This window comes from Glarea lozoyensis (assembly GCF_000409485.1).
Source record: "Glarea lozoyensis ATCC 20868 chromosome Unknown GLAREA11, whole genome shotgun sequence".
NCBI classification, from domain to species: Eukaryota; Fungi; Ascomycota; class Leotiomycetes; order Helotiales; family Helotiaceae; genus Glarea; species Glarea lozoyensis.
The window spans coordinates 1,417,418-1,434,588 of NW_007360985.1; the positions used below are offsets into that span (position 1 = coordinate 1,417,418).

At 47.9% G+C, this 17,171-nt stretch overlaps 5 protein-coding genes across 5 annotated transcripts; 2 read left to right on the plus strand and 3 right to left on the minus strand.

The window, feature by feature from the left end:
- Nucleotides 1-267: 267 nt before the first annotated feature.
- GLAREA_11349 (uncharacterized protein) lies at nt 268-1,254 on the minus strand (the record flags this gene model as incomplete). Its single annotated transcript, XM_008079537.1, has 4 exons — nt 268-434; nt 487-1,089; nt 1,142-1,160; nt 1,213-1,254. 4 exons carry the CDS (start codon nt 1,252-1,254, stop codon nt 268-270), a joined length of 831 nt encoding a protein of 276 aa, XP_008077728.1.
- A 1,498-nt stretch (nt 1,255-2,752) lies between these two features.
- On the plus strand, nt 2,753-9,775 carry GLAREA_11350 (Thiolase-like protein; the record flags this gene model as incomplete). The annotated part of the gene is made up of 6 exons (XM_008079538.1): nt 2,753-3,392; nt 3,445-3,655; nt 3,716-3,921; nt 3,977-4,296; nt 4,349-8,905; nt 8,954-9,775. The coding sequence occupies 6 exons, from the start codon at nt 2,753-2,755 to the stop codon at nt 9,773-9,775; spliced, it is 6,756 nt and encodes a 2,251-aa protein (XP_008077729.1).
- A 702-nt stretch (nt 9,776-10,477) lies between these two features.
- On the minus strand, nt 10,478-11,779 carry GLAREA_11351 (NAD kinase; the record flags this gene model as incomplete). The annotated part of the gene is made up of 2 exons (XM_008079539.1): nt 10,478-11,610; nt 11,656-11,779. The coding sequence occupies 2 exons, from the start codon at nt 11,777-11,779 to the stop codon at nt 10,478-10,480; spliced, it is 1,257 nt and encodes a 418-aa protein (XP_008077730.1).
- Nucleotides 11,780-12,402: 623 nt separating this feature from the next.
- GLAREA_11352 (Glycerol-3-phosphate (1)-acyltransferase) lies at nt 12,403-13,800 on the plus strand (the record flags this gene model as incomplete). The annotated part of the gene is made up of 4 exons (XM_008079540.1): nt 12,403-12,584; nt 12,635-12,878; nt 12,924-13,375; nt 13,425-13,800. The coding sequence occupies 4 exons, from the start codon at nt 12,403-12,405 to the stop codon at nt 13,798-13,800; spliced, it is 1,254 nt and encodes a 417-aa protein (XP_008077731.1).
- Nucleotides 13,801-15,448: 1,648 nt separating this feature from the next.
- GLAREA_11353 (uncharacterized protein) lies at nt 15,449-16,942 on the minus strand (the record flags this gene model as incomplete). The annotated part of the gene is made up of 1 exon (XM_008079541.1): nt 15,449-16,942. One exon carries the CDS (start codon nt 16,940-16,942, stop codon nt 15,449-15,451), a length of 1,494 nt encoding a protein of 497 aa, XP_008077732.1.
- Nucleotides 16,943-17,171: the final 229 nt, after the last annotated feature.

Here is a 17,171-nt window from a genome sequence, read left to right on the forward strand (position 1 = left end):
ATCACAACCCCATCAAAGAAAACATATTTGGGTCCAAACCACCCAGTGCCCTGTGAGTGTAACCAAGCATAAATACAAAACTCTACATATGTACATGAAATATTCTATGACAATCTACAAAAAGGCGTTGCATAGATGAGATGTTTTGGTTTTGTGACCCAGCAAGCGAGTGTTGATGACGGATAGATGGGAAATTATAAATACATCAAGTCGTCCGGCGTGCTGATGTGAAGTTGCTATGCGAAAATGTATGCAACGGTTCGTTCTTTACATATTGGAAATCATAAGTCGTATAGTATCTCCCAGTTCTCGAATGGTATCTTTATCTCTGGGCAGAGTATGTCCTTTGGCGTGATCGAACAAGTATGCGTTGTCCATTTCGCAGATATTGTATAATGCCATTGACCCTGCGAGATATGGATCTAGAGATCCAACTATGGGTATGTCAGCATAGAATCGGGAACAAAGTTATATGGATTGACTAACTGATATGGCATGTTGGTATGGTAACTATCAGTTCAGACTCATCAGCAAGTACGATTGAGTCCAGCTCGGGTGTTAGTGGCGGCCATCCAGCGAAGAACAAAGCACATTTGAACATTGGCTCAATTCCCTCCTCCTCGAATCGCTTCTGCTCATGTAGCAATAATGTTGCCGCTACTGTGGCACCTTCAGAGTATCCGACAATTCCATCGAATGGGCCTTCCTCTTCCATGATATGATAAAGATAGTCAAGTGCTTCTTGTGCACTTTGATCTCCGCATTCGTTAATGGAAGAGGTGTCGGATTCAGAATCAACGTCGATACCTGAATCGGTATCTGACATTGAGCCAGAAAGCACACCGACACATGCCCCTCCCCTTAGCAACATACGCATCTGATCTTCTGGTGTTGCACCTTTTGGGAAATTTCGAATTCTGTCCAAGACATCACTCCCACCTTTCTCAGCAGCAGCTGGCTTAATGAACCGGTAATGAGGACCAGGCCCGAAGAAATCTTCAAATCCTTCAGGAGGGAAGGCATCGACTGGTCCGTTAACAAAGTGAAGTTCTGCAGTACCATCGCTCTCAAGTTCCTGTACTAAAGGAGCTGGACCAGAGTTAGTAAGTAATGCTTCAACACTGTCGCTCTTTCCACATACCCAACTGGACTTTGAACTTCTATCAAGAGGTCAGCATGAATGATCTGTCATGTTGAGCCGTCTTAACTTACATCGGCACTGCCATAAGCCCCGCAAAGACATAGAAATTTCATGATGATGAATGTTGAAGTATTACGGAGAAGGCAGTTAATAAAGAAGAAGCAAAGGCAATTGCAATGAGTGGACAAAAACAAATTAATAAAGATATAAAGAAATTGCTGACTCCAGGTCAATAAACAAAGTTACCACCTTTTGCAAAGAGCAGATCGAGAAAAGGACGACTGATATTTTCAGTACAGTCCCCAACGTCTTTCTTCAATGCTTCAGACCCGGCTCCACAAGCACGTGACTATGCTCTTGAAACCTCGAGAGCCTTCATGACATTACAGGGGCTTCTCCACGAACCTTATCCACGGCAGGCAGTCTTTGGAAAGCTTTCCGTATAACAAATACATGTCCTTGCGTACGAGTCGAAACATTTGATGGTTGAGCGAGGGGACAGCCAAGAATCGATCACCCACGCTACTGGGAGATCATAGCGTGGAGGCGAGGGTCTCGGGGCTCGCCCCACAATCTTTATTTCCACCACATGTTTAAGCTTACTTGGGAACATCTCGAGTCTGGGCTCTCGAGCTTCTGAGAATCCGCTCCATATCTTTTAGGCGTCCGAAAACTTATCGACCTCCTCCCTCGGACGTCTAAAATGTGTGTAGACCGTTTTCCCCCTGCTGGGCAGTGGGCAGTTTCATGCAGGCTCATGCGATTGTTCTACCCATTGGGCCCAAATTCACCGCGGCAGTGAGGTTGCCATTAGATTGAAGTTTAGAAGTGCTTTTCCTAACTTCAACACCTCTCTAGTTATTATCGTCAGTAGCTTCCACGACAACCTACTCCAATCAGCGTTGTTTGCGCTAAATTTCGGCTTGTGAAAGCGAATTCAAACAGTCGGAAGACACGGACCCTGTCATGACTAGAAAATGGTCGGACTGTGTTTCTACAATATCCCGATCGATCACCCCAGAAAACAATGTCGGCTTGGTGTTTCTTCTGTCAATGTCCGTTTCATGTTGCTTCCCTCTCTACTCTTGTGTGGATCGAGTCGAGACTTTGGTTGCCGTTGGCTATACCAGTCCGGTCAAATAGGAATGGTAGGTCTCAGAGCCGCATCTCTAATCAAGTACAGGGATATCTGAGTCTAACAAAGTGCAGAAGATTCTCATATCATAGCGTTGAGTGCGCCTTTAGTGTCGTCTGATTGGTAAACCGAAGCAAGCTTGTGTCTAGGATAATTTGTTTTCAGGTACTCGTGGAGCTCATGAGCTACCCGTTCATTCAGATCACACTAGAACACAATCATTTCCTTTTGAAAAGTAACACGCTTAACTCGACTATGCTCGGACGTGGTAAATTTGTCGCATACATTAAGTAGCGACCAGGCTCTTCGTTTGTTTTTTCAAAGAAGGAACGCGACAAGATACAACTCTTCTGGTACCAAGCCATACGCTCTACCTGTTTCTTTCTATTTCTTCTTCGCCAGGTTTTGCCGTTTCGATTTTAAAGTCGACATATTTCTTTTCAGTATACAGGTGGTACTGCTTTAATAAATTAATTATGGCACCCTCTGCCACAACTTGGACGCCACTAGATGAGAACTCGAGCGGCGAAGACACGACCGGCATCAAACAAAATGGCAGTGCGACGAAGGTGGCACATACTGTCTTGCTGAACTCACCCAACACGATATACAGCGACGCCTACACACATGGCTACACCGAGGGCTATATCAAAGCAGCCGAGGAACCACCTCAAAAGCAGATGCCAATCGCGATTGTCGGCATGTCATGCCGACTGCCTGGTAACGTCACAACCCCAGACGAGTTTTGGGAATTATGTTCGCGGGCTCGAACTGGATGGAGTGAGATACCAAAGGAGCGATTCGAAAATGCGAGTTTCCATCATCCTAATCCCGGGAAAGGTGGATGTTTTAATGCCGTTGGGGGAAACTTTTTGAAAGAGGACTTGGGATTATTTGATGCGCCGTTTTTCAGTCTTACTGCCCAGGAGGCAACCTCTATGGATCCACAGCAGAGGATCTTGCTGGAATGCACATTCGAAGCGCTCGATAGTGCGGGAATTCCAAAGCATGATATAATTGGGAAAAACATGGGCGTTTTTATTGGCGGATCTTTTTCGGAGTATGAATCGCAATTGTTCTCTGACACGGAGACGATCCAAATGCATCAGTCTACAGGTGAGTACAACTGTCTAGAAGATGGGGTTTTGAGCTTTGCTGACATTCTTAGGATGTGCATTTGCGATGCAATCTAATAGGCTTTCGCATTTCTTTGATTTGCGGGGCCCCAGCTTTACAATGGACACAGCTTGTTCATCGAGCTTAGTCGCCCTACACCAGGCTTGTCAGAGTCTGCGAAATGGGGAATCAGATTCTGCCTTAGTCGGTGGCTGTCATCTGAATATGCTTCCAGAATTCTGGATTTCCATGTCGAAGTCTCGGTAAGTGGAAGACAACCTTCCCACACAGAATATTTGAATGTTGAAAACTAACAATCATAGATTATTTTCAGACCAAGGACGATCTTTCTCCTTTGATAGCCGAGGTACAGGTTATGGAAGAGGAGAGGGCTGCGGAATGATCGTCTTAAAGCCACTCCACCAGGCTTTGAAGGACAACGACGTCATAAGATCCGTTATCCTCGGGAGTGGAATAAATCAGGACGGTAAAACACCTGGTATTACTATGCCAAATGGTTCTGCACAAGGTATGCTATGCCCTCCTTCTCCCAACGAATAATTCTGTTGACTCATTGTTCGCAGAGGCACTCATGAAGTCTGTCTATAAAAACGCAGGAATCGACCCCAAAGAGACTGGATATGTTGAAGCCCACGGAACCGGCACCAAAGTAGGCGATCCCATTGAAGCCGCTGCGTTGCATAATACATTCGGCGAGGGCCGTACAGCGCGAAATCCGCTCTTCATTGGGTCTGTGAAGTCCAATATTGGACATTTAGAAGCGGCTTCCGGGATCATTTCAGTCATCAAGACAGCGTTGATGCTTGAGAGAGGATTCATACTTCCTAATTATGACTTCAAGAAGCCAAATGAGAAGATCCCGTTCGCGCAATGGGGTTTGAAGGTAATTCTTGCCCCCCCCACGTGACCCATGAAACTCGCTAATTCGTTACTAGGTCCCAATCAGTCAACGACCATGGCCGCGACCAAAACGTTTTGCAAGTGTAAATAATTTCGGATTCGGTGGGACAAATGCCCATGTTGTCATGGAGCGAGCGCCATTTCAGCCCGATCTTCCTGAATCTGAAGACCATGGTCACGACAGGAAATTATTCGTGCTTTCCGCCAACGATAAGAATGCCCTCGAGACAATGATGAAGAAGATCGGTATTTATCTCGAACAGAGACCGGCTGTTTTCCAGAACGACTTGATGAGCAATGTTGCATACACTCTTGGAGAGCGACGATCCTTGATGCAATGGCGTGTCGCGATATCGACAACATCTTCTATCGACTTGATCCAGGCTTTGAATAGCGGAAAGGTTGTTCCATCAAGGGAAACAGAGTCACCAAGGATAGGATTTATCTTCACAGGTCAAGGCGCTCAATGGAATGCTATGGGCCGCGAGCTATACGAGCATTATCCTGTCTTCAAAACTACCCTTGATGCATGTAGCAAATTCTTGGAGTCTCTGGGATCACCGTTCTCCTTGATTGAAGAACTCCTCAAAGACGCCGAGACATCCCTCATAAACGAAGCATACATTAGTCAGCCCGCTTGCACCGCAATTCAGCTAGCTCTGGTGGACTTGCTACGAGCTTGGGGCATCACCCCGCATGCAGTCGCTGGTCATAGTAGTGGTGAAATTGGAGCTGCATATGCTGCAAACATCATACCCTTAGAGGCATGCATGACAATTGCATACTACAGAGGTATGGCTTCAATCGAGCTCAAGAAGAAGAACCCTGGCCTGAAAGGAACTATGATGGCTGTTGGCTGTACGAAGGAAGAAGTCGAACCACTCATCGCTAGTTTGACCACTGGTGAGGTGAAAATCGCTTGTTACAATAGCCCAACCAGCTTGACAATTTCCGGAGACGAAGCAGCCATTGATGAGCTTGGCAAGATAATGGAAGAGAAACAAATGTTCAACAGGAAGTTGCAAGTCGATATCGCATACCACTCGCATCATATGGAAAAGGTTGCCGACTACTACCGGCAATTCCTCAGCTCACTTCAAGCACCACAGTCAACAGACGTCAAATTCCACTCGTCACTCCTGGGGTGTATAGTAGATGGTCCACAACTCGAATCATCGTATTGGGTTGACAATCTGACCAAGTCAGTTCGATTTTCAGAGGCAGTAACAAGTATGTGCGAGCCTGCAGACGGAAACAAGACCGGAGTCAATATGCTTGTTGAAATTGGACCACACTCCGCTCTTGCTGGACCGATCAAGCAGATAGTGAAGGCATGCGGCCCTAATGCCACGAAGATTCCATACGTGTCAGCCCTTGTCAGAAAGAAGGATGCAGTCGAAACAGCACAAGAATTGGCCTCTACACTCTTTGTGAAGGGTGCAACTCTCGATATGGGTGCTGTCAACCTACCCAACCCAGGTAAACAGCCAGCACTACTCGTTGACATGCCTCGTTATCCGTGGAACCACCAAACCAAGTATTGGCACGAGTCCCGCATAATGCAAAAGCACAAGAATCGTTCTACCCCTCGCACGGATTTGCTAGGTACTATCGCAACATACTCCAATGATTTAGAGCCAACTTGGAGGAATATCTTGCGGATTGATGATCTTCCTTGGCTTCGACACCACAAGATTCAGGGCCTTACACTGTTCCCAATGTCAGGATTTGTCTCAATGGCGGTCGAAGCAGCAAGCCAACACGCAACTCAAAGAAATGTGAATTTCGAGACTTTCGAGCTTCGCGATGTGGCAGTGCATACACCGCTTATGGTAACGGACGAAGATATTGAGATGACACTTCAGCTACGGCCGAGCGAGACGAGCTCGTCAGAGACCTGGGATGAGTTCCTTGTTCATTCATGGACGTCAAATAAAGGCTGGACTGAGCACTGCAAGGGGTTGATTGCGGTCAAAACCGTTAACGCTGGTAATTTTGACACCAGCCGACAAGCTCAGATTACCGAAAGCTCGCTGCAATCTTCCATCTCGGAAGTCAAAGATGCTGCCAAAGAGGCTGTCGACAAGGCGAAATTATACGACTCGCTGTCAGCACTAGGCGTTGAATACGGACCAAGCTTCCAGGGGATGAACGACTGCAAATCTTGCGACAATGCATCTTCCGCAAATCTAGTTGTTGTCGATACAGCTCACGAGATGCCATCAGGATTCCAAACAAACTCAGTCATCCATCCGGCACTACTAGAACAGCTCATCGAGATGTACTGGCCTATCCTTGGCGCTGGGCGGAACTCAGTGGACACAATATATCTTCCGTCATCCATCGGCAGCATGACAATTTCTAAGAAAGTCACCGAGCTCACAAAGAAAGCCGGAGATAGTCTGAGTGCGTACTGCAAAGCCACGCCACCTTCGTCGAATCCAAAGCCCATTCAGGCGTCCATGTTCGCTATATCCACCAGTGACGACGTGAAAGAGTTGATCATTGGAATTGATGAGCTGACTGTTACTCCCATTCTGGATGGATCAGCCGGTTCGGAGAGTGATTCACACCGAGAGCTGTGTTATAAGATGGAATTGGAGCCGATCCTTGACCCTCTTCAGGATTCGGCTGTCGATGGCACATTGACGAATGGAGCTTCTGACCAGACAATTGAGGTCGGGAACAAGGCCTCTAAAATAGAGGGAGATATGGTTATCATCCACGAAGACTCATCTGCTCAACTTGAGCTTGCAACGCACCTGGCCTTCAAATTGGAGACCTTGACTGGAAGCAAACCAGTCACTGGCATTCTGTCCGATACTGACGCTACAGGCAAACTCTGCCTCATCATCACAGAGCTCGAAAATCCACTCCTCTCAACCCTCACATCGTTGCAGTTCTCATCACTTCAGAAGACCCTGACGACCGCACGCGGAGTTCTCTGGGTCGTTCGAGGCGCCTACACGAATTCCAAAACCCCAGATTACAACATGGTAACCGGTCTCAGCCGAAGCATCCGCTCAGAAACTCTTCTCAGATTCGCGACGTTAGACCTCGATGCCGAGTCTACGCTCAACCAAGAAGACACCGGCAAGGCAATCCTCAAAGTCTTTCGAGCAACATTCGAAACCTCATCATCCCCACAAGCTGAGCTAGAATTTATCGAGCGCAAAGGATCGTTCTTTACACCAAGAATTGTGAATGATGCGGAGATGAACGAGTACGTGCATAAGCAGACCAAGACTTCGATGCTTGAGCTCGCCTCGTTTGAAGATGAGGCGCGGCCGTTGCAGATTGAAATCGGTACACCTGGCGCTCTTGAGTCCTTGTACTTCGTTGATCAAACAAGGGAAGAGCGGTTGCTTGACGATGAGATTGAAATCAAAGTTAAGGCTATGGGACTCAACTCACGAGATGTGTGTGTAGCTATGGGACAGCTTGATTCGCAAAGCCTGGGCATGGAATGCAGTGGTGTTGTTAGCAATATTGGTAAGGACGTCACTAACGTTGCTGTCGGCGACCATGTCGCTGCTGTTTCTATCAACCAAGGCACCATCTCAACATATGCTCGCACCAAAGCAGCATTTGCCATGAAATTCGGGAACAAAATGTCGTTCGACGCTGCGGCTTCGATGCCTCTCGCCTTCTGCACAGCACAGTACGGTCTTGTTGATCTTGGTCGTCTAGAGAGTGAAACAAGAGTTCTGATTCATGGGGCATCAAACGCAGTTGGCCAAGCAGCTATCCGTTTAGCTCAAAGCATTGGTGCTGATGTTCATGCCACGGTGGATAGCGCTGAGAGTAAAGCACTGATACAGAAGATGTATGGATTGACGAGCGATCATATCTACTCCTCTAGCAACACTACTTCCATTCGCCAAGCAGCAGGCAAGGACGGTTTCGACATCGTGTTGAGCTGCGTATCTACAGACTCCGAGATGCTACGCGCTCTCTGGGACAGTCTCGACTCTTTTGGTCGCCTCGTCAACATAGCCGTCCAAGGCTCAAGCATGAAACTCGACACCACTCGTTCGCAGCAGAACAGGGCTTTCATGTCCGTCGACCTGATCGCCCTTGCTACCGAGAAACCAAAACTGATGAAGACTCTCGTTAACAAAGTCGCGAAACAACTAGAAGAATGCACAATATCGCCCATTTCCTCAACCGTCTTCCCAATCTCAGACATCGAAACCGCACTCAAGACTCTGCAAAGCGGGAACACAGATGGGAAAATTATCCTCTCAGTCCAGAAAGGTGACAAAGTCAACGCCACACCTTCAAGCAAAGGAGGCCAGCTTCTTTGTGTAGACGCTACATACATTCTAATCGGTGGCACGGGAGGACTAGGTCGAAGCATGGCTCGCTGGATGGTAGGCAAGGGCGCCAGAACCATCGTGCTAGTCTCCAGAAGTGGATCTGCGACAGGCAAAGTGAAGGAGTTGATCGGAGACCTCGCAACAAGCGGTGCCAACATTATCGTCAAGAAATGCGACGTCGCTGACCGCGAAGCCGTCGAGAACCTCATCAACAACGAGCTAACAGGTTTACCACCAGTTAGAGGCGTAATCCACGGCGCCATGGTCCTAAACGTAAGTCCCCTTCCCCCCTTTCACACTCACTCATTCTAACAACCCCAGGACGTCCTCTTCGAAAAAATGACCCACACCCAATACACAACCGTCCTCTCCTCCAAATACCACGGCGCTTGGAACTTCCACCACGCCCTCACCACCCAACCCCAACCCCTCGACTTCTTCATCGCCCTCTCCTCCGCCGCCGGCGCCGTCGGAAACCGCGGACAAGCAGCCTACGCCGCCGCAAACACCTTTCTCAACGCCTTCATCCAGCACCGACACTCCCTCGGCCTCCCAGGCTCCTCCATTGACCTGACAGCCGTCTCCGACGCCGGATACCTGTCCGAGAACGCGGCTGCCGCGGCGGAAGTGAGTAGGAATCTGGGGAGCGATACGATTTGCGAGGCGGAGGTGTTGGCGTTGATAAGTGCGGCGGTTGATGGGACGATGGCGAGAACTTGTGATGGACATGCGATTACGGGGATGCGTATGACGACTCCGCCGCCGTTTTGGATTAATGATGCGAAATTCAAGGGTTTGAGGCTTGCGTATGAAGAATCTACCTCGTCTGGGACGGATACGACGGCGCAGGTTTCCTTCAACGCGCTGCTCAAAGCCGCGACAACCCCTGAGGAGGCACAGGATGTAGTATGTCGTGGCTTATTAAATAAACTCCCATCCGTGCTCATGCTCGAGGCGGAAGACATGGATGTGACGCGCAGTCTATCGAATTACGCGCTTGATTCCCTAGTTGCGATCGAGGTGCGGAACTTCATTACCAGGGAGTTTGAGGCGAATTTGCAGGTTTTGGAGTTGTTGAGTAGTGGGAGTATTGAGAGTCTTGCGAAGGGGATTGTGGGGAAAAGTAAATTGGTAAACTTTTAGGAGAGGGAATGGGGCGTTGGATCATTGAATTGTAGATATTTTTGGTCGGGGGGTGGGGTTTATATAATATATTGACTTGGCGGGCCAAGGTAGATAGAATGTAATTTCATTGTCTCTATATGATCTTTCTCCTTTTAAGACTTTGGCGAACGGATATCGCATCAGAGAAGAGCCATGTTTTGCAAATTGATCTCTGTGTGTCGCTGGTACAACTTGCGTGCCCATTTCTGGTCGTATAGTTGATGCAGCTAAACGATCTTTCCTCTTTAGCGATAGAGAAAGGGGGATGGATCCGGCTGACGACATAAATCACTGTCCATACTTCATGGTTCCTTGGTCGGGATTAAGGAATTGCTGACTTTACGAGCATTCCTTTGATCGTGTTGGTTCAATTCAAGGGAAATCGCCCGTTCCTGACGGGTCAAAATTGCCTGGTAAATTGATTCTTCTGGCCCTTGGGTATGGCCTACATGTTGTTTTTGACAAACAATTGCTTTTCGCTAAGTCTCCGTCCTTTCGGCCACCACTTGTGTACACACTGCAAAAAATCTGCTCATGATGAAACGTGGACGCTCAAGCCCCACCTTTTTGTGGCAGATGGCTTTTAGCGTCCAGCCATCGAAATCCGGAGGAGCGCTAGGCAATTTAGAAGGCATGAAGGAAACACCTTCAGGTAAAGGGGCAACAGCTTAATGGTTGGAGTTACTGCTCTCCGAATGGGTAGTTGAATTTAAGCAACCCATTCAAGCCTCCCACCCAGCCATCATCATCCTCGGCTCTCGTTCCTCGCATCACACACGGGACGCCTCCCACCCAAGCCTGACCCCTTGAGATGTGTTCTCCATTAACTCGTACTTCCATGCCGACACCAACTCCAACGCTGCGCCTTCGTCCATCAATGCTCACTTCTAATTCTCTTCCACGGTTCTTCTCACTCAAACGTAACGTGATTGGGGTATTTGCAGGTAAAATCAACGGACGAAAAGATAAACTCCTTGGACAGATAGGCGTCATCAAGAGACTGCTGACCAGGGGGTGGATAATGCTGCCACCAGAGCTCAGACTGTATGCTGTGCTCCCCGTCGGTGTAGATATGATCATCCCATCTGCAACTGCCTCTGTTAGGAAGCGGCCACCAACGTAAATATCGATAATGGCCAGGTGTGCTTCCTTTCCGCGGTGAATTATCACCTCGTTCATCGCATGTACATCTCCTTCTGCACTTTCCGAACTATCATCCCCTATCACACGCTGACCTGCGGCGTCAAAAACTCCAACCTTTAATCGATTCCGAAGTAGCACTTTCGAGCTACGTGTTGGTCCCATGGATTTCCCTCTCACGCTCGACCACCCTGTAACAGCACCTTCTTTGACGTGTGGGTGCTTCTGATCTTGGAGTAGTGGTGACCCAGCTCCAGCACCCGACATGTACACTTCCCTAAATGCCCGCTTATATTCCTCAAACTTCCATTCCCCGAGAAATCCTAAACTTCCCATACTAAACGACAAAATTGGTGGTACGTGTAGCGTCGTCGCAAACAGCGAAGACGCGTGTAGTATTGTCCCATCACCTCCTAGCGTAGTGGTCATATCAACCTTCGAAGACAACGCGTGCGACGTGCTAGACGTGTAAATTGGAAATGAAAAGTGCTTGTGCATCTGGGCAGCGACTTTGGGTTCGAATATAAGAGCAACATCGTCGTAGTTGGAATGTATATGCCTCGCGAACTCGATGAGCGATTCCGTTACGTTTGGAGCGTGTTTCTTCTTGACTAGGAGAATGTTTCGTGGGGGCGAAGGCCATTGTAGGGAGAGTAGGTCACTTGTCTGGCTCTCTTATAAGATTTAGCAACGACGTAGCTAGGAATACCACTACGTACCTTGATAAGTAGGAATTATCCTGTTCGGCAGGCTTTCGGCATCCAAGATCTCTCTTCGGGATACGGTGGTACTGAAAGCTCGACGACCAAGCGCCAACCTGGGTTGCAAACATCGCAAGATCATTGTGGAGGGTGTTGTTGTGACAGAAACAGAGCTGTTTGGCTACTCAATATCATAGATCTTGCTGGGCAATGCTGCGTATGTAGGGAAACGCGTTTGCTAAGCAGATGATCATCATCATTTCCTGTCACGGACCAAGCAGCATCGACTTTCAACTGACGTTTCCGCAATGTCAACACAGTTGGTTGTTGAATCAAGCTCATCGTCAACTCCTAGTCGCCGCGCCAAGAATGTGGGTAATAACTTCATGCCCGGCAGATCCGGTACCTCAGGCCGACGCATGAAGCTATCGATAAGGAAATGCCATCACACGCACATTCGACTTTGTTGTAAAGAAACAAACACAACTCGATGATGGTAATATGGCAAATAGGAGTCTGAACACTATGTTGGCAGGTTGGGACAAGTTTCTGTAACCGCCACGGAGATCGTGAAAGACTTCACCTCATTCCAGGATACCGCTGCGTGCAGCCTACGAGTCACCACGCGACCCATTCACCAACGCACACGACCCTCTGCCTGCTCAGCCAAGGAACTCTTCAGCCTTCTTCGCGGAACACTACAAGTGATATATAACGGGCATAAGTCGCAGACTGAGGACTGGTGTCAACATCACCAAAGACATCATGGAGGGCGCTACCCTCACGCAAAGGAACGGCCCGAAGGCACCGGCAGCTCCCCAAAAAGTCGAGAAGGACAACACCGAGTATTCAAAGTCCCATCCCGCAGGCGCCGTCAAGCACAGTCCGGTTGTGCAGGTCTTGAGATTGTTAGGAGTTGTCTTTTACTTCTTCTTCACTTGTCTGTCGTAAGTTGTTCTGCTGGTCCTCACCACAAGCTGCGGCTAATAGCAAGCAGCATAGTAATTACCCAATTCCTCGGCGTACCATTGTACTGGATCAGCCGCGACTGGTACTATGCGTACATGTCCTTGACGAAAGAATCATTTGGTATCGCGGTTACAACGTTGACTCATTGGTGGGCGCCGACGGTGGTGAGGATTAGTGGGGATGCATCTGTGGCAGGAGAATTATTACAGACTGGGGATGGAAGAGTGGAATGCCGGTTTCCAGATCGGTTGATTATGATAGCAAACCACCAGGTATGTTGGGTAGAAGAAGGGGATGGGCGTGGCTAATATCGCTAGATATACACCGACTGGTTATATCTCTGGTGGGCCGCTTATACCAACCAACCTCACATGCACGGGCATATTTATATCATTTTAAAGCAGTCGCTAAAGCATATCCCAATTGTTGGATGGGGGATGCGATTTTACGGATTCATCTTCATGTCCCGAAAGATGGAGACGGATCGACCCAGACTGGCGCATAGGATGAATGTTTTGAAGCAGGTTCATTCAGGTCCTATGTCAGGGACACCAGGACTTGATCCGATGTGGCTTCTTCTCTTCCCAGAGGGTACGAACTTTACCAGAAATACGGCCAAAATCAGTGCACGCTTTTCCGAGAAAGCCAACATTCCTAATGTTGAAAATGCACTTTTACCACGTGGTACTGGTTTATACTTTTGCTTAAAGGAGCTGGAGGGTACGGTAGACTTTATATATGACTGCACTATTGCGTACGAGGGTGTCAAGTAAGTTTCTACCTCGTCTCCAGTTGTGATGAGACTGACAAATTACCAGAAAAGGACATTTTGGTGACGAGCTATATACGCTCCGCTCGATATACCTTCAAGGTCGCCCACCGCCATCAGTAAACATGCATTGGCGGAAATTCGCAATCGCGAAAATCCCTCTTGAAAATCAAGTGTTATTTGACAAATGGTTACAAGACCAATGGCATGAAAAGGATGCTCTTTTAGAAACATATTTAAACACAGGACGCTTTCCCGGCGAAGAAGCCGCGATACACGGCAGCGCTGTCAAAAGTCCAGAGGACAACTTCATCGAAACCGAGGTCAAGCTTGCGAACTGGTGGGAGCTGTTTAACGCGTATCGTATCCTTGCTACTTTTGGCATGATCTTTTGGCTTTTACCTAGACTTTGGTCTTCGAGATGAAGGTTTGCTGGTGGGAATTAGAGCTTCCTGCGAAAGGAAAGACATTGTAATGGGGTGGGCGCAATGGATATACCTTATCGACATGTACATCGATGATTTCGTGATTTTGGTGGCGGTTTGGTGTAGTGGCTGTACTGAGATACCCTGGATAGGCTTGGTGGGGAGAATGGTAAAGGGGCTTGGTGGTTTGGTTTACGCTGGGTTAGGGAATGACAACCAGATTTATTCAAAGCTGTGCTTCTGTATTTGGTGTTCATTCATGGTACTTGCTGACATATTAACTAGTGCTGTCGGTTCCACTACAGTTCAAGGTCTCCACGCTTTGTCAGAAAAATTCGAATTATTGATCAGTCCTACACCATTTTATCCACACCCACTCCTCTCCAGTAACCCCCTTTCACTGCCAAATCTTCACATCAAATTCCCCTCGATCAATATCCTATCCAATCTCACACCTTCCCCTCCCCCTCCCCACCCATCTCCAAATCCCTCCCCTCCTCACCCCCTCTCCCTCTACTCCTCACCTCCCAAACCCACCACCCCGCCAACGTAACAACCATCAACGGCACCGTAATCGCCAGATAAAACCACATATCAGTACTCACCCTCACACTAAGCCATCGCGCCGAGGAATCAACGTGAATGTAATCCATACCTAGGAATGTCTTTTCATATCTCAGTCTCTACTCGCCCTGACGTCTAGCTTACACGGGGAGGCTCGGGGGGTTGGGGATTGGGGGTTGGGGGTTGGGTTAAGAAGGGTAAGGGGAGAGATATACGCACAGAAGTAAACATGCCAGGTAAATAGACTAAGGTGACGAGGGTGATTGTTTTCATTGTTCGAGCGTCTCGGGTTGCTCGACCGCTTAGTTGTACCATCACTTTACTTTCTGACTCTGTGAGGCGGGCGAGATGTTTCATCGTCTCGTTATCACGGAGCGCTATCGCGTCGTGTGACTACTCTCCTTTAGCCCCCCCTTCCTCTCAACCCGTCTTCGTGTCAAAGAAAGAAAGGATAAGATTATGTCCACAAGGTCTAGGGAAGACTGTTGTGGACTGCGAATTTGAATATCACCAAGGGGTGCGTTAATTCATTGGACAGCTTAGGTAATATAATTTGGGCTTATTACCTAGACCGTCACAAAATTGTAATTTGTGTTTTAATCAGATTGTAGCCTCAAGTCTTGGCGTTAACTCTGCCTATTTAGAAATTGTAAATTCTTTCGTTGTGTTTGGGTTTTTGACAAATTACTGCGGTTGTCAAATGAAATAGCGCACCCCCTGGTGTACAATAAACCGAATTGGGTTAAGTATAACTAGATTGAGGTCAAATCACTGCCAATCCTGTTATACTGCAGTCTACGGAAACATTGCTCGAGTCATCAGAGGTACATATTCACATGGTGAGCGGGACACAAATGCTTAATCATATCCTCGCATGTAAGCACGGCTAGGCGTCATACATAGGAAGCCTGTGTTCTCAAATCTAGTCTACCTTTCCGCCTTCGTAGACCTCGACGACCGTTCGAAGTCCGAATAAAAATCAGTGATTCTTGACTCCCAGGAAGCGCGACCTGCGATAAAACGATTGCTTCTGAGTGTTCTTTGATTATCTTAGAATAGCGTCGTAAACTATAGTTGAAGTTGGTTATCGTTGCAAACTTGGGAGTGGGAAAATAACCCACGGTTTGAGAACTCTGTTCACCCACTGGTCAGTATCTTGGGTCGAGTATATGCTGTTAATGACCATTCGTCGATCTAGGTCAAAGCAATATTTGACAGCTTCCTTGTATTTTCGAGATCTCTCGCTGACTCTGGAAAGGAGACGCATCTCGCTCAAGGTCTCTGTTAAAGGCCCTTGATCTGTTTCTTTCTCCGTTTCAAACACTCCCTCGGTTTCACTTCGTTCGTCAAATCTTGTTGTAACGCGAAAAGACGGTGCGTTGTCTAAAATGAGTTCCGCTAGGGTTGTTCCTAAGAGAAGGAAGGTATGTCGTCTTAAGTCATCGCCGTTGCGTTGGTGGGTGGTGCAATTCCTTGGTCGCCTTAAGCTAAGTACGGAGGTTCGGAATGATTCTTCACAGATAGCAAGATCGACAAGACATGTGCAGAGGTTCGTTGCCCAAACGGTTTCCACTAGCGGAAAGGTCCAGGTGGCCAGGCCAAGCGCGGCTTCTGATCTTTCCTTCTTTAGAGAATTCCACGTTGTTGGTCTAAGGCTCAATGATGACCTAAATGGTCTTCTCGAGACTCCAAGATATTTCGGATGTGTAGTCATCTCATCAAGGAACATTTGAGGAACTTGAGGAGTTTGCCGACTGTATACGAGCGATGCAATCCAGTGGCTTGATTCTTCCCGCTTATTTTCAACAAGAAAATCGACGGATATGTCAGCTTCATCCGGTATAATGCCCTCTTCGTCAGCTTGAGTCTTGAGCAAAAGACTCCAGGAGTCAGATCCTGATGGGCCCATTCGGTCTAACTGTTCATTGAGCCTATTCATCCAGGAAGAAAATTCAACTCTTCCGTCCCTAAGATGCAGAAGTCGAACTAAATGGTCGTCGGCTGCTTGGTCTCGAGGATGCAGCTGTTCGAATGCTATGGTTGAAGCGGCGTTCAGGTCATCGACCATTTTGCTGAGCCTGTCTATTCGGTCCCGAAAGCCTGCGCTTGTGACAAACGCGAACAGTAATTTTGAGGAAATATTCGTTTCTCTCAGAATCTTACGATTTAAGTCTTTGAGCATTGTTTGGAGGTCTTCGAGCCGTTGCTGGATCCCCCGGAAGCCCTCTTGTCCCCAAAAGTGGATGCAATCGACATCAGGCCTGGGGTCCCGGAGATCACCAAGCCATTGTTTTGACCAAATCTCAACCTTCATGCTGTAGGTATGCAAAAGATTGCGGTAGTTTCTTTGCCGTATATCGGCGTCAACATATTCGCGCTGCTTGTCAGCAAGGGTCCCTAAAGTGCTGGCGAAGAAGCCTAATATCGTCACCACAGTCATGCCAAGTCCAATGGCTGAAGCAGCCACGCTGAACGGCTCAGGCATGCTTTGCACAAAGGTGATTTCGTGTAGAGCCCTCGGTGGTTCCGAAGGTAAGACGTCTGAAGCAAAATATTGGAAGTCCAATGCACGAAACATATTGGTTTGGAGGTCTTCCATGAGGCTGAGCGGTGGGGTTATCGTGCCAATCAATCGCAGCTGCAGGCCGCAACCTCGAGGTCCCGTTCACCAACCACTGCTGTACGTTCTGCGTAATACCCCGCTTCACACACCACATCTTCCATTATTCATACTTATCGGCGAACCAAATATGATAAGGTTTTCACAAGAGTCTCGACTCGAAATGAAAACATACTTTTCCTAAATG